The sequence below is a fragment of the Haliaeetus leucocephalus genome, unplaced genomic scaffold, assembly GCF_000737465.1.
Source record: "Haliaeetus leucocephalus isolate CR32 unplaced genomic scaffold, Haliaeetus_leucocephalus-4.0 Scaffold184, whole genome shotgun sequence".
NCBI lineage: Eukaryota > Metazoa > Chordata > Aves > Accipitriformes > Accipitridae > Haliaeetus > Haliaeetus leucocephalus.
Window position 1 is genome coordinate 3358892 of NW_010972620.1, and position 14695 is coordinate 3373586.

Here is a 14695-nt window from a genome sequence, read left to right on the forward strand (position 1 = left end):
TTTAACAGAGCAGCTCATCTCACAGAAAGGGAAATGAAGGGCATGGGGAAATATCCTGAGTGCTTTGTGATGTTATAAACCTATATCCCATTAATTCCTCAGTCTCTTTGATGAAGTGCACTGCCTGAGGTGCAAATTAGTGCCACTTTTGTGCATTGAACCTGTCCTCTTAAGAGAAGAAGTGCTCCAGAACCGCCTCCTCATTTCAAAAATACTACAGAATAGTTGTCAGTATTGACCTGAGCTAGATTAAACTAGTTACCTTGGAATATAAGTCTGTATATCCCATTAATAATCCCTTGAACTATCCAGTCTGCCACAGCATAATACTTCAAAAAGTAGGCAAACTAGTCACAATAAATCTTCAAAAGCTTCTTCCAGTTTAGTATGGAAACCTTACAAAATGTACCCAAAGTGATCCTATTCATCTCCATTACTTGCATTATTAGCATTCATCTATTTGTATTTTCTGGTTTATTAAATGTAAACATAAATGTAAGCCTTCTGTCCTTCTGTGAATGATTTGTGTGATGAAACAAAGCAGGATCATATCCTGTGAATACAGTTTTGCATAATCTGATAATTATTTGCTTAATCTGGTTATTATAGGCTCAGATTTGTTTTAATAGGGTTATAATTACTAAACGTCTAACATTGACAATAATTTTTGTGTCTAAGAAATTGTTTCAGTGATTGAAAAGATTTCTCAGTACTTTCTAACTGAGCGCAAATTTGAGGCCATATATACAGAAGATATTAGGAAGTTACTTTTCATTTTCACTTGCTGCTGCCTGGCCAGTGGAAGAATTCCCGTTGATGCAGTGGGATCAGGGCAGTAAAGAATAAGGCACCTTTCAAATAAGGTCATGATTCTGCAGACTCCTCTTACATGAGAGTTTCTCTGCTTATTTGAATAGCTTCATTAACTACAGTGTAACTGTTGTGTGTGAGAGCATCGTTCATGTGTAAGTAATGGATATGAAGAAGGCCACTATAATATCATCCATTAAAGTGTAGTCCACTATAGTATAACCCATTAAAGAGAATTAGTGTTAGGATTTCACTCCTAGTATTTTTGAGAAGGGATGATTTTTCTCTCCTTCACTCACTTCAGCAGGGGAAGAATGAATGTAGGATGCTACATCAAAGTCTCTCGCAAGTATTGAGTTTTAAGATCCATGCTGCAAGGGTCTTTTAATAACGTTTAGGAAGCTGACAGGACAAGCCAAAGTCTAGCTTAGCTAATGGAGATCTGTGGACAAGACCAACTGGATGTTTATTTTTTTTCAGTCATGACGCAAATCCATTGAAAAATATGCTTGTTGTAGAAAATACAATGCCAACAATCAAAATTGTGTGATATTAATTCACTTTTAGAAATTAAAATGCCATCAGAATTTATTAATCAGGAATACTAACAATGATCTTGAATGCCTTTCTGCAAAAGTGTAAAGGCATATATTCTAATGAAAATAAAAACAGATTATTATAGACACAGGTAGAAGCTATGCTTGAAGTTGTCTTACATTTTGCAGTAAAAAAATCATGTGTTCAGTGACTTTGAACTTTGCCAAAATGTTAACTATTTGGGTGATATTCTTCATGTTATGTGTGTGGCTCTGGCTGAATTATTGGGGAATAACTGCCTGTCAAAACCACAGTATGCCCTAATTTGTTTTTGTTATAGACTCACCTTGGTAAATTTGACTGCATTATTTTAAAAAACCCTCTCTGATATTTTTATTCTGAATGGTATTTTCAGTGCCAGAAAGGAACATGGATACTGAGGCAAGTACTGCAGCAAGTTCACTAAAATTTCAGCCCTGCCAGTTCTGAGGATACATCTGTGCACCTGCAGAATTCAGCCACAGGATTAGAGGAACAGGGAGAAAATGCTTTAAATTTTTATTTCAGTGGCACTTCTGGAGAGCAGATTGTGCCAAAAATGCAAAATTCACCCATTAGTCCAAATCACAGCTGTTCAAGATTGAATTACTTTAAAAGCAAAAAAACAGTCTCTAAATCACGTCATGATTTAATGGTACTTGGGTACAGGCATAGCCACATAACTGTGGATGTAAGGAAACTAATAAATTGGGCTTAAAATGTGCAAACAAAACTGAGGAGGGGAGGGCTTAGCTGTATGATGGGTGCTCAACTAAGCGGCTAGTTTCTTCTACCTTTCCATGCAAGGTCACTTTAGTATCTGCAGCCTTTGCTTTTGCCTCCCTGTAATGACAGCAAAGTCACTTTTTATCTGAAGTGTTTTCGAAACCCTTTTAAGGCTTTCTGTGTTTTCCTTCTGGGCGTAACCTTGCCAGGACTCACAACACACACGTATACGCATATGGTCAACAAAGTGAAAAGTCTTGAACGTTTTTAGTCATTTAACCAAAAGCAGATGTTCATGGTCAGTGTCTTCCCTTCCCTTTTAAAATTCATGAGCGAATGCAGTGCTCAAGAAACCAGCAATAATATCAGTTGCTTAAGGTTGGCATAGCATGAACGGAAGCTTCCTGTAATGCTCAGCGCTCAAGGCCTCGTGCAGACTGGTGTTCAAGCAAGCTTGCCTGATCTTTCCTTCCAGCTGCAGAACCAGAGGACACCACCCCTGGTCCTGCTGCCCGAGCGCGGAGGCAACGCGTGACCTTGTTTTCTTAATCTCTTCCACCTACTGACAGCTGGGAGCTGGATGTCTCATGAGGCCGACCGATGCGGTGAGCATCCCTACTGAGCCCTCTCCCTGCAGCTCCGCTTTCAGCTTCGGAGGCTCCCCCAAGTTGTTCTTAGCAGAGAGTCGCAGCCCCACACCGTCCCGTCATCTTCTCGGCGTGACGGAGGACTTGCCTGCCTAGCGCAGAGCAGCATGTCGCAGCCGCCCTCCAGCCAAGGCACACTTGGAGGTGGGAGATACAGTGTAGAGGCACCGTAGCTGCATTAGGATGGTGCCTCTTTTCAAGGCTCATTAGTGCAACGCGGGCCTGGGCTGTTCTGGCTGAGCTGCTTTTAGTCCCCTAGTAGCCGTGGCTGACAGCTGCTCAGGAGTGTTTACACCACACTCCAGTGCACCACGTAGCCCAGTCTAATAGGGGAGGTAGGTACTTCGCCGGCTGCCAAACAGAACAACTTTGTTTGCATATTTGGACACGCACGGGCACACACTCCAGCCTGGGGAAGTGTTGTGGGATCTGTAGTTCTTCAGTGGCTTACCTTTGTTCAAAATTAAAAGCTGAGTATGTCTTTTAACTGGGATTGTAATGGCTTTGTGTTCATGCTGCTTTTCTTTAAATGCTCTTCGGTGCGCAACAGCCAAATGCTACCTGTAACTGCTATGTATGGCACTGGGTTGATAGCTGCCATGAATCACTAGGGAAATGGGTTTTAATAATAAAATCCCAAACAACTTGACTTTGGATTACATGACTGTTCGGTTTTATAACTAGAGGAAAAAAAAAAAAAAAGAAAACCTAGGCAGCCTAAGCCACTGAGATATTAGCCTAACAAAACTTACTCCATCTATGCTTTTTAGTATTCTGTTTTCTCCTCTGCCCTTCTAATGCAAAAATATTTGCTTAAGGCAAATCCACAAAAAGACCATATTAGGAGAATTGCATAATATCTCCTAAAAATAGGAAGGAAGAATCTAGGACTATGGAAATTCATTTTACTCAGATAAATGAATGACTGAACACGAAAACAAAATTGTAAGCAAGTTACTGTACTGCCATGAAAGGTAAGTCAGTCAGTTCAGTTGTCTTGGCTGGGTGTCATATTTTGTGCTGTGCTCACTGGGAAACTAATTGCTTGAAATAAATATTTGAAGATCTCTGTGTCTGGTCCTTGTAAGCTGTTTGATCAGTTTGGTGTTTCTGATAGGATCTGTTTTTTATAAAACCTTTAAGATTGCTGTTAGGCAGTTTTTGTGCCATATTGTCCCTGCCATATAAGTGCAGTGAGAGATGGGGCTTAATTGGGTCTCTTCTTTACTAACATAAGGATCTGGGAATGGTCCAGCAGTAATTCATATGGCACGGGTCAACTTTCCTTCTTTCCACCCTTGTTTCTGCTTGTTTGGGAAGATTACTCACCCCCTCCCCCACCCCTCCCAGTCAAATTTTCTTACAAATTTAAGATTGAAGAGGTTGGAGGGAGGAGATTTTCCTCTACCTGTATTGAACTTTATTGACTAATAGGCCTGTTTCTCAGATTTCTGAAGTCTTGTCTGCTGCTAAGTATGTTTCTAGCTACAGCTATCAAGAGACCCAAGTGTCTGCACTGGACACCTGTTAGAGCAGAGCTAATTTGATCCATCCTTACCCAGTGGTCTGGGGAAGAGACACCATTTCCAACCCACCTGGCCCTGTCCAGAAGAGACTGGGCAGTGCTCCCTTGTTGGTGACTAAAGAGCTGGAAAGCTGGCTTTAGCAGAACAGGGACCTACATGTGTCCCAGCCCCTCTTCCCACAGGATTGATTCCTCGTGCCTGCCCTGGGGTGAAGATTTCTTTTCAACGCCCTTTCCTCCTGAAGGAATGCTTGGAAATGTTCTCCGGAGACCCACCATCCCTTTTTGCCTTTCCTGATCAGAAAATGAACCTCCCTGCTTTGAGGTAGTCCCTCTGTGCCTTGTTTCTGATGCTTAAGTACTCAAAACCAGCAACAAGCTACTGATGCTGAGGGATAAGGGGACTTTTTATATGCAATGTGTGTTCCCTTAAGAAAGCCAGAGCTTTGTGAAGGTAGGTCTGTCACTGCGTGGTGTAGCCCACTGAGCAGCTGTCTGCTGGTTTTGGATGGGGCCTGACCCATGATTTCTGAATGCTTGAACTGGGAAACCGGAGGGTGGCTGGGCCCGAAGGCACTCGGGGCGTCCTGCAGTGCTCAGGACTGCCTGGGGTCTGCCACCCTGCCCAGCTGGGGCAAAGCTGCAGGGGAAAGCAAGACAAGAGCCCCGTAGGAGAATGGGGACAAACTGTGTGATTTTAGGATAGGTACAAAGCTATGGGGCTCAGGAGCTTGGTGCTGGGAGGTGATGGGATCTGAAGGGACTGGCTGGTAAACCGTTCATTGCGGTGCACTCCAGCCTGTAAAACTCTGTGTGTGTTTCCCCAGTGCATATTTGGGCACAAGGGGATAATTGGTTTGCTTTCTTTAATGTCTCCCAGCTGAAAAAACTTGCGATTTGATTCTTACTATGCTGGGTGTTATCTACATAGCTTTAGAGACTAGTGCCAGCAGTGTCTTGGTAATGCTGGTTTTTAAAAGGTACTTTCTTCACTCTACAAAGTGGGATGACAGAACTGTAGTGCTTTTATGCAGAATGATGACCGATAATTTCATGCCCCAAGCTTGCATCTTGAGGGCTGATTTAGCAGAGGACAAAAAAAAAAAGAAAAAAAGATCTGACTTCTTTTTTATAGGATTGCGCAAAGTTGATTGTTTTTATAGTTTAAATAGCTTTGCACTCTGGCTGTACGGTATGGGTTTCAAAACTACTCTGTGCTGAATTGGATCCTTATTTTAGTGGCCTGTGTCTCTGACCCACACTTTGCTAATCTGCCCTTTTGAAAGTAATTTATACTCCAGCGTGGCATAGTACTACTGTGCTAATAAGAAAATACTATTGACAATCGTGATAGATGCACATACTGCTTAGTGAGCGCAGAAGAGTTAAACTGATTGCATTTTTAGAGTCTGTATATTTCTCTGCTTATTGTTTGTACCCTGCTGTTCGAAAAACAGGTTAGTTGCATAGTAAATCTCTCTAATCAACATGAGAGAACAAAAAGAACAAGCACCCTCATTTTTTGTAGCTACTTCAGAAGCATGGTCATTTGAAGGATGTATTCTGGGAGATTTGTCCCTCTTCTTCAGAAAGGCTTGTTAATATGGGCATAACTAACCAGGCATCTCAGGAGAGGACATAGGCACACTCATTAAAATTAGCTGAAGAAACAACCCACATAACAGATACCTATCGTAATGAAACTTCTGTTGTCTCTCACTGTAACATGTAAGCAATACGTTCCATAAAGCACATAAGGACCAAAACGTGTAGCTAACAGCAAGGGACTGGTTTCTGAGTTCGGACACCCACTCTGTGCCTGTTTGCATTCAGGTCCAATGCATTTATTTCCCTTTAAGTGCTTCTTCTCTCCCCTCCCTCCAAATTAAAGCTCACCTCTGGAGCTGTCCCCAGTCAGACCTTTTCCTTGCTGTAATGCAGATAAGCATGCTGTAGTGGATATATAAAAATATTGCTGGATGACAAGCCATAAATAATGTGTGTTCTGACTCCTGGTGAGATGCCACTGCAGTGTTTAATGCATTTATTAACCATGTAGTGCTATGATTTGTAGAAAGTGGATGCATAACTGCAAGATAGCATTTCTAGGAATAAATTCAGCACTGTAGTGTCTGCAAAGGATGGCGGTAGGGGGATTTGGGCAGTGGGAAGCAGGGAGCTACTAGGTTTGGGAGGATCTTATGATGGTTATTAGGTGCAGGGCAAGAAGAGACTAGGTTAGGGTGTGTCAGAGCAAGAACATATGATTGAAGTCATCTAGGAGGCACTGGGATTAGAAGGAAACAGGGAGGTCCACGGAGTCCTCTGGAAGAGAAATACCTCTATGAGCAATATTCCTTTCTCCTTTCAGAAAATCACTAGCTCCTCTGCTGCTCCTGATTCGCCTTTCTTCTTAGGAAAGAAATAAATAAAATTTTGCTTCTGATCATGAGAGTTTTTTCTTTTCTGGACATGCACTTGGTTTCTTTACCAGCCCTTGACACAGTCCAACACTTTAGTTCAAGTATTAAAAGCTAAATGTTGCAAAGACCAAAACAAGGCTGGTGTGACTAACGGACAGGATACTGAAGCTCATCAGGAGGTGCATGAATATTATTATCTCCCAATATCATTTGTTGCTTGTGCTACCACAGTGATAAGATTCTCTGTAAAAGCAGATGTTCATTTTTACAGAATATAAAAGCTTAAGTGAGTGCAAGGTTGTTGGCAGTATGGGGGCAGCTTCGTCAGAGTAGCACACATTACTGAATTATAGTTCCCTGCGAAGCCAGGGTGAGTGTCAACCCATCTTACATAACTTTGTTTTACAGTCAGAGGCATGTCACAGCTGAGTGTATAAGTCATTAGCAAATGCTATTTCACCTCAGCAGAAAAATCTCATACCTCTTTCCATATGTTTAACCAGTTATTTTAAGCTGCTTTTCTTTCACTGTTTTTTTAATTATTATTTTTATCAGCCCAGCCCTGCTTGTTTTTTGTTTAATGACAGAATTCCTGTAGATCTTTTTGTCACCAGATAAGAACTTTATATTAAAATTAAAAAAAAATACAAGTTTGAATACAGACTCATTAGCCATTTGTCTGTTCTATTTTACTCCTGTGGAATTAGGCACTTTAGCATCTTTGAAGGTACCTTCTTGCCTGTATGTCAGGCATGTAGGATACCTGAGATGGGGGTTGGCAATGAATCTTTGGCATCGTGCATAATGACCAGCTCTCATTTCCCATATTTGCTGATGGCGTAGATAATCCCTGTCACAATTGTCTGCAGGTGTATGTGAAATGTAAACATTTCTATCATTTAGTTTTTTAGGATAATGGAAGATGTTATAAAGTACATATCTGATGACTGAGGATATCCTTCATAATTCAAATGTATGTCTCCCAGTCTCGGTGTTCAATCACTGTAGCACAAATACAGTGGTTCTGCTACACGTAGAGTTGTTTCTGCCCAAGAGTAGGGCAGGAAGAATTTTCCCCTTAGGTTGTAATTAAAGGGCACATACTGTCTATAGCACTCTCTTCAACAAATAGTTGTGTCAGGTTTTTTTCTATTACTTGTGATTTAGTGGTGCACTGTTGTATTATAGTAGTGCAGCCTATGCCAGCATTTCCATTATAACCTGTTTTTACAGGTTTATAACTCAACAGTAAAAATGTACTCTTCCAATTTGAAACTTGGCATATAATGTCTTATCTCATCCTCAAAATGATAGTTTTTTCTTTCCCTTCACCTTCTCCCCACCAAAAGAGGTTGCATTTTTGCTTATTTTTAAATGGAAGATATTGTCATTTCTGTTTTGATAAGAGAAAAGCCTGCATGATTATTAAAATTACTTTTCAGTTCTAAGAAAGGAGGACTTTATAATAGAGGATGCAAATGAATAAGTGTTGTTGATGTTAGAATGACTACAATAAGTATATGGATACAAAGAAGTATTACCTTCCAAATGAAAGCCAGGGAATATTGATCAAAATGATTGAAAAGCTTTTTGAAGTTGATTTTGTTTCTAGCTGTTGATTTTACCCTTAAAATAGTGTTCTCAAAGGTAAATATGTTTTAGCTGCTGCACTCTATTGTTTATCAGGCTGAATGAAGTAAAGGAAGACTTTACTGCATATAGACAAAATAATGATATTTTTATCTTTTCTCATTTGAGAAACACAGTACAGAAGGAACATAAATTCTAACTTTGGTGTTGAGACAAACTACCAAGGGTAGACTTGTAGTTAGCACAGTGTTATGAATCCAAAGCAGGCATAAGCAGCAAAGCACAATGTTTCCAATAGACAGTTGCTTGTGTGGAGTAGGAAATTTAGCACTGAATGACTAAGAAATATGAGGCTTGTTGGTCCTTAGACTTTACGCTGTTGAGATCTGAACATCAACCCATACCTCCTCTGAAGCCTCACATTTCAACGCAATGTAGTATAGGTGTTTAGGGTATAAGAAAACCAGGACTGAAATCCAGTTTCTCCTCCTTTACCTGTCTCCTTGGAGCCAGCCATTTAGGAGTTGATATCTACCCAGTTGCCATTAAAAGATGTTTCCTAACCTGTGTGAATACCACCACCACTGCAAACGCAGCAGGAAGGCATCACTGTGTGGCTTGTTGTAGCAAATTTAGTTCCAGGCATTTCTTTTTCCATTTAGATAGTTAAATTTATGCTTACCATAACCACTTTAATGGTACTAATTAGAAGAAAGGGTATGTAAGAGAGAGATTTCACAGAGGGTGTTTATTAATGAATTGAGCTATTATTTTGTCATATATTTGAAAACCATCAACATATATATAGTATGCATTCTTACTATAGCTAAGCTGTCTTTCTCTTATATCCCAGCTGTTTTAGTTTTTCAGTTGTCTCTAATATATCTATTTATAAATGTAAAAGTATCATGAAAAGCAGGGAATGTGCTTCCTAATGAGAACTTCAGTTCCTTCATTTGGATTCTAAAATCAGTAATTGGGTCGAAGACTATTTTCTATCCATAGGCAGCACCAGTGGCTCTCAGATACAAAATAAAATAGCCATACATGGAACTGAATTTTTTGAGGGTATAAAATCAGAATGCTCAGCACTTCCTCACATCAGCTTTAGTCCAGTCCACCTCTGCCAAAACCAGTGGAATTCTGCAGTGCAAAATTAATGCAACACAGTGAGATTCACATCCTCATTTTTGCAGGAAATAAATTCAAGGTCCCACAAAACTTCCAGGAAGTATCAGATGTGCTCAGTGCAGTCAGTAGTTTCAGTGTGTAAATCCAAGTCTTCTGTTATAAGACTTGATCGTACGTTTAACATGGGTAGCTCCTATGAAAGAGTGCTGTTTATGTTTCTGGAATATACGAAGAAAGAAATTATATTGAGAATCACTGAAGTACTTAAATCAGCCACAGCACCATCTATTGAAAATATCTTCAGCACCATGGAGATTGCTATTGCTATTATAGAAAAGCAGAAAACTCCCAGCCCAGTCATGTTCACTTGAGCAATGGAAATGCTAAACACCGTATGATGCTAGACAGAGTGCACACTGCTGCTTTCATTTTGTATGATGCTGCCACCAGAAATGTTTCTTACTTGAGTCAGTGTGGAGAGCACACCATAATAGCAACAGATGGATGCTCATCATAAGACATGGCCGAAGATATATCAGATCATTTTTTAGGCTTTGATTATCTAAAATATTCCTGCATTTAATAATATTCCATGTATAATAATCAGTGAATGCAATGTAAACAAACAGCTGAATTTGAGTTACAGGTATGTATTTTAAAAGACATTAAATGTTCTTACAGCAGCCTTCCAGTACCTAAAGGCAGCCTACAAGAAAGCTGGGGAGGGACTTTTTACAAGGGCACGTAGTGATAGGATGAGGGGTAACGGTTTTAAACTGAAGGAGGGCAGATTTAGATTAGGTATTAGGAAGAAATTCTTCACTGTGAGGGTGGTGAGGCACTGGAACAGGTTGCCCAGAGAAGCTGTGGCTGCCCCATCCCTGGAAGTGTTCAAAGCCAGGCTGGATGGGGCTTTGGGCAACCTGGTCTAGTGGAAGGTGTCCCTGCCCATGGCAGGGGCATTCAAACTAGATGATCTTTAAGGTCCCTTCCAACCCAAACCATTCTATAACTCTACGATTCTTTTTGTAACTTTCTAGAAGAGACTTTGTGGCAGCCATGCAATGTATTAAAATTATATTTATATTTTCATGATAATACAAGGAGAAATTGCAAGAATCATTAAGGATAAAATACTCCTGTGTTGTATATTTTCCTAAAACTGAGGCATATGATAGATGTTAATGTGCAGTGGTATTATGGTAATTATTAACTGTCATATTTCATTTCTTCTCATGAACATCCGGCACCATTTTTAAGGGGCCACAGAACATAACATGTTTTTTGCAGCTCATGGCACTCATCATTGTAATTACTAAGTACCCTTAGCTGACTATTTGAAGTTTTGCTGTAAATTCAAATCAGAATGTGAATGTTATTGGAAAACATGCAGTTACATTTGGAGAGTTTATTTGCTAATCATGTGCAAATCACTGTCAAAATTATAGGAGTATGACAACCCATGCAAATTTATCTAATTGTTTTGTGCTGCTGTATGTATAAATTGTACAGGGAATAAATTTTGTATTTGTTCATAGGCACAGAAGAAGCGGAAATCCAATGAATCTGTAGATACAGAGCTCTGTCTTAATGAGGTAAGAGTACGGATCCTGTATGTTTCACAGCACAGGTGTCTCCCCATAATATAAAACATTCAAAGTCTGTCGAGATTATAATGGGTTTACCTCACAGTAAAGTCTTGTTAGTATTGTTATGTTTGCTTACCATAATGTATTAAAGAATGATCTTACTCAGAAATCTGGAGCTGGGCTCAAAGTGGCCTCTGATGACTGTATTTTAATAGCTGTATAGCACATGTTTAGGCAGATCCCATGGTAATTACCATTGCACCTTGCAAGTATACTTAGTTAATAATCTGCAGGAACACAAGATGATATGGCTTTTAACAAATACACAGAAATATACTGGACATCATTCTGTGGCTAATAAAAATGACCAATTTAGGGCATGAAATGATGTTCACATCAGGAGATGTGATGCTCATACATCAGGAGATAGACTGACAGCCCCAAGAGACACGAACCTCCCAGTGCTGTTTGAGTAGTCTGCTCAGCCTGACCTCCAAGGCCCCCTTTCAGACGTAAACATTACATCAGTTTCCATGTCCGTCAGTCCATATCCTTTGTACTGAGTCTCTCAGGAAGCTTAATAATTAGTGATGTACATAAATTAATTTTTACAGTGTGGAAGCACATAGCCTAGGCATTGGAGCAAGACCAGCTGTACAGGCATAAGCCACCAAAAGGATGTGACCGTATCTTTCAGGTTCTCCTTCACCATTCCAGATTTGCCCAGTTCTTCTAAACGGTGACAGTTTTATAGCTCATTCCCAATTCTTTAGGTTCTATTGAGAATTTCCTGTAGATACTAGAATGTAATAACATGTGAGGGAACAATGCAGTAATGTTAACAGATCTGTCGACATCTTGTGCTAGCTAAAAGACCTTACACAAGAAGGCCCTAGTAACTGTAGTTTACCGTAAGAACTGCTGGTCCATCTTACCCCATACTCTGTGACAGCTTCCAAAAAGCAGATGCCTAGGGTTGAGTATAGGAAAGCATATCATGATGATTCCTCTAATGCCTCTACTACTTCTAGCAGTTTGCATCTCAAGGCCTTCCAGTTAGCCCGTCCTAGCAGGTGATACCGAAATGAGGGAATGGCACAGAGATTTATCCATGAATGCCTCCCTGGCTCTGTAGACAGTCATTCCTGTGGATGCTGATGCTCTGTACTCGTTCTTTATAACTGATCTTCTGGGTACTTCTAGCTTGCGCCTTGGCCCATTGCCTCTCCAGGATGGGGAGGGCTTGTCCGTTCTGTAGAAGCTGCGTCCTTGGGGATTTTCAGATCCTGCGTGGACAGGGTCTGAGCAACTTTGCATGGAGTAGGTTGGACTTAATGACCTTAGAGGTCCCTTCAGGTCTAAATTGTTCTACTACTGTGATTATACCTGTTAGGCTTTTCTTTTTGCTGAGGATGATAACAATGAGACATATTCTTGCTACACCTCCTCCTTAAATAGTTCACTATAGTCTGCCAATCTGTACTTACATATACAAACTGTTTAATTATTGGTAGCAAAGAGGACAAGGAATGTAAGTAATGCAGCAATCAAGGGAAAAAAGGCGTTAGAAAGAAATTTTTCATAAGCTAGAAAACTCTGTCTTTTCTGATCTCATGGATTAGATTTTATTTATTGTTATCCAGAAGTAACTTCTTAAACAAAGTTGTTCTGTTGACTGTGCAGAAGTTGCAGTTTCTCTGTGCAACCTACATTTGCTTTTTAAAATAAACTCGCATGATAAACACAGATCGCTAAAAAAATTGCCATACTTAACAAGGGTAGGTTTTAAACATGGGACCATTGCTAAAGCAGGGATTCTTTAATACTTTCTTCTTTTTTTTGAATTGTGCTGTACTGGAGTTTTTATCCTTTAAACTCACTTTAAAATCCTTGTGACATCTGTTTTTATGCCTTTTGTATCTTTCAATCTGTGACAGTGATATACAGGTAACAGTGGAGGGTGGGACGTGAACAAAAGATGAACTTCATCATGTAGATTTAAAAATTTTTGCAAAGAAAATGTGTAATGGTGACCAAGGAAAGTATTGTGTCTTGCAGAATGCTATTGGGAAAGACAACACAGCAGGAGTCTCTACCAGTCACATATCTTCGGAGAATTCGCTTGCTCTTCCTAGAAGCTTCTATCTAAGCACACCGCTCACTCTGATGACACTTGCACTCTCACTCTGTTTGTCCCTAAGCTCATCAGTCGTCTTGTAGCTGCATTTCAAAAGGACTTGTAAAAAAAAAAAAAAAAAAAAAAAATCTGTTTCCTGTCCTCTGTTGTTTATCTGGAATTCCAGGTCTGGGAGCTAAGCTGAGGCACTCCTGCTAGAACAGTTTCAGTCAGCTGGAATTTTTTTTTTTTCTCTCTAAAAAAGCTTCTTGTGATATTTAGAGGCTTTGTGAAATACTTGGTGCAGTGCTACATTCCAAACCCAAAAGGCTTTTGGGCATGCAGTGTTTTAAAGAGACAGTGTGTAAATTTGCCTGTAAAGCGACCTGGTTGGATTATTTTAATAATTATTATTTTAATTCTGGCTTTTACCCAAGAAGGAGGATGGCAGTTTTCTTAAGATCCTATTTATCTCATTGAATGATTTTGGTTGTCAAATTGATTGAACTTCAGACTATCAAGGATGCCAGGCTTTTGTCTAATGGTGAATGTTCTCCCAGAGAGTGGACTTTATGAAACATCTTCATTTGATAAATTGCTACTGATGTTAAACTCTTTCAGTGTATTAGCATTTTCCTCTTTAAATGTTTATGTACTGTAAGTGATTCTGCGTTCCCTCCTGAGAAGCCATTATAATTCGCATACAGGTATAATGTATGTCTTTCAGTTAAATTCTCATAAAAATAGTGTGGCATATAACTTTCTAACAGTACATTTATCTTTTAATTATAATCATCTAGCCTTAACAAAGGTGAAGATTCTTTAACAAGAAGCAGCCATTGTGAAAACTTGATAAAGATACATTTCTTTAAATTTGAGGATAAGCAGTAGAAACAAATTTTGCTTCAGGGTTTCAGCTGTACAGTCTATGGTCTTCTATGCTTCCATTGTGATAATATAGTCCAGTTATTATACTGTTTGTTTAATAAAAAATGACATACAATTTATTTGCTCTACTAAAACAGCATTATCTGTTTATACGTAGCTGATAACGTCAGCTCAAAAAGTTACCGGAACTTTATGCCTTACTTCTTTTATCACACTATTGTAGAGGGAAAAGAGGGAGTAGGATATCATTTCAACGGTGTTTTATTTCTTAGACTGCTAAAATCAACGCAAAAGGATGGTTGTTCCAATTACAAGGCAGCATCATGCACACTCACCTATGTGACAGGCTTTTCTCACCCTGGTAGTTCATACTGCAGACCTTGGCATTGCTGACATGATGAACTGTTTGCAAGACCAGTTCCATAAATTGTTTTAATGGTTTGGATGGCAATATTGCCAGTATACATGATTTGATCGCTTTGGTTTTCATTCAGTGACATTGACAGCCTGTGCTGGCTCATGATGATTTTCTGTGGTATCTAGAAGGAATTCTTTAAAGCTTTAAATGTCATCAAATAGGCAGCATTTCTCCTAAGGGCTGTCTTTATACCTTACTGTGATGGCTTGTTGACTGTTACAAGCAGTTATGTCTAAATGATCAACAGTAATCAGTT

The 14695-nt window shown here is 39.6% G+C and overlaps 1 protein-coding gene across 1 annotated transcript in view; it reads left to right on the plus strand.

Moving 5' to 3' along the window:
- The window catches only part of GFRA1 (GDNF family receptor alpha 1), a 144408-nt gene extending 130257 nt beyond the window's left edge, over positions 1 to 14151 (plus strand). Inside the window, exons 8-9 of the mRNA XM_010564712.1 lie at positions 10967 to 11023; positions 13076 to 14151. Coding sequence (XP_010563014.1) covers positions 10967 to 11023; positions 13076 to 13237 — 219 coding nt within the window. The 3' untranslated portion in view covers positions 13238 to 14151. The remainder of the gene's footprint in view (positions 1 to 10966; positions 11024 to 13075) is intronic.
- The last annotated feature ends 544 nt before the right edge of the window (positions 14152 to 14695 follow it).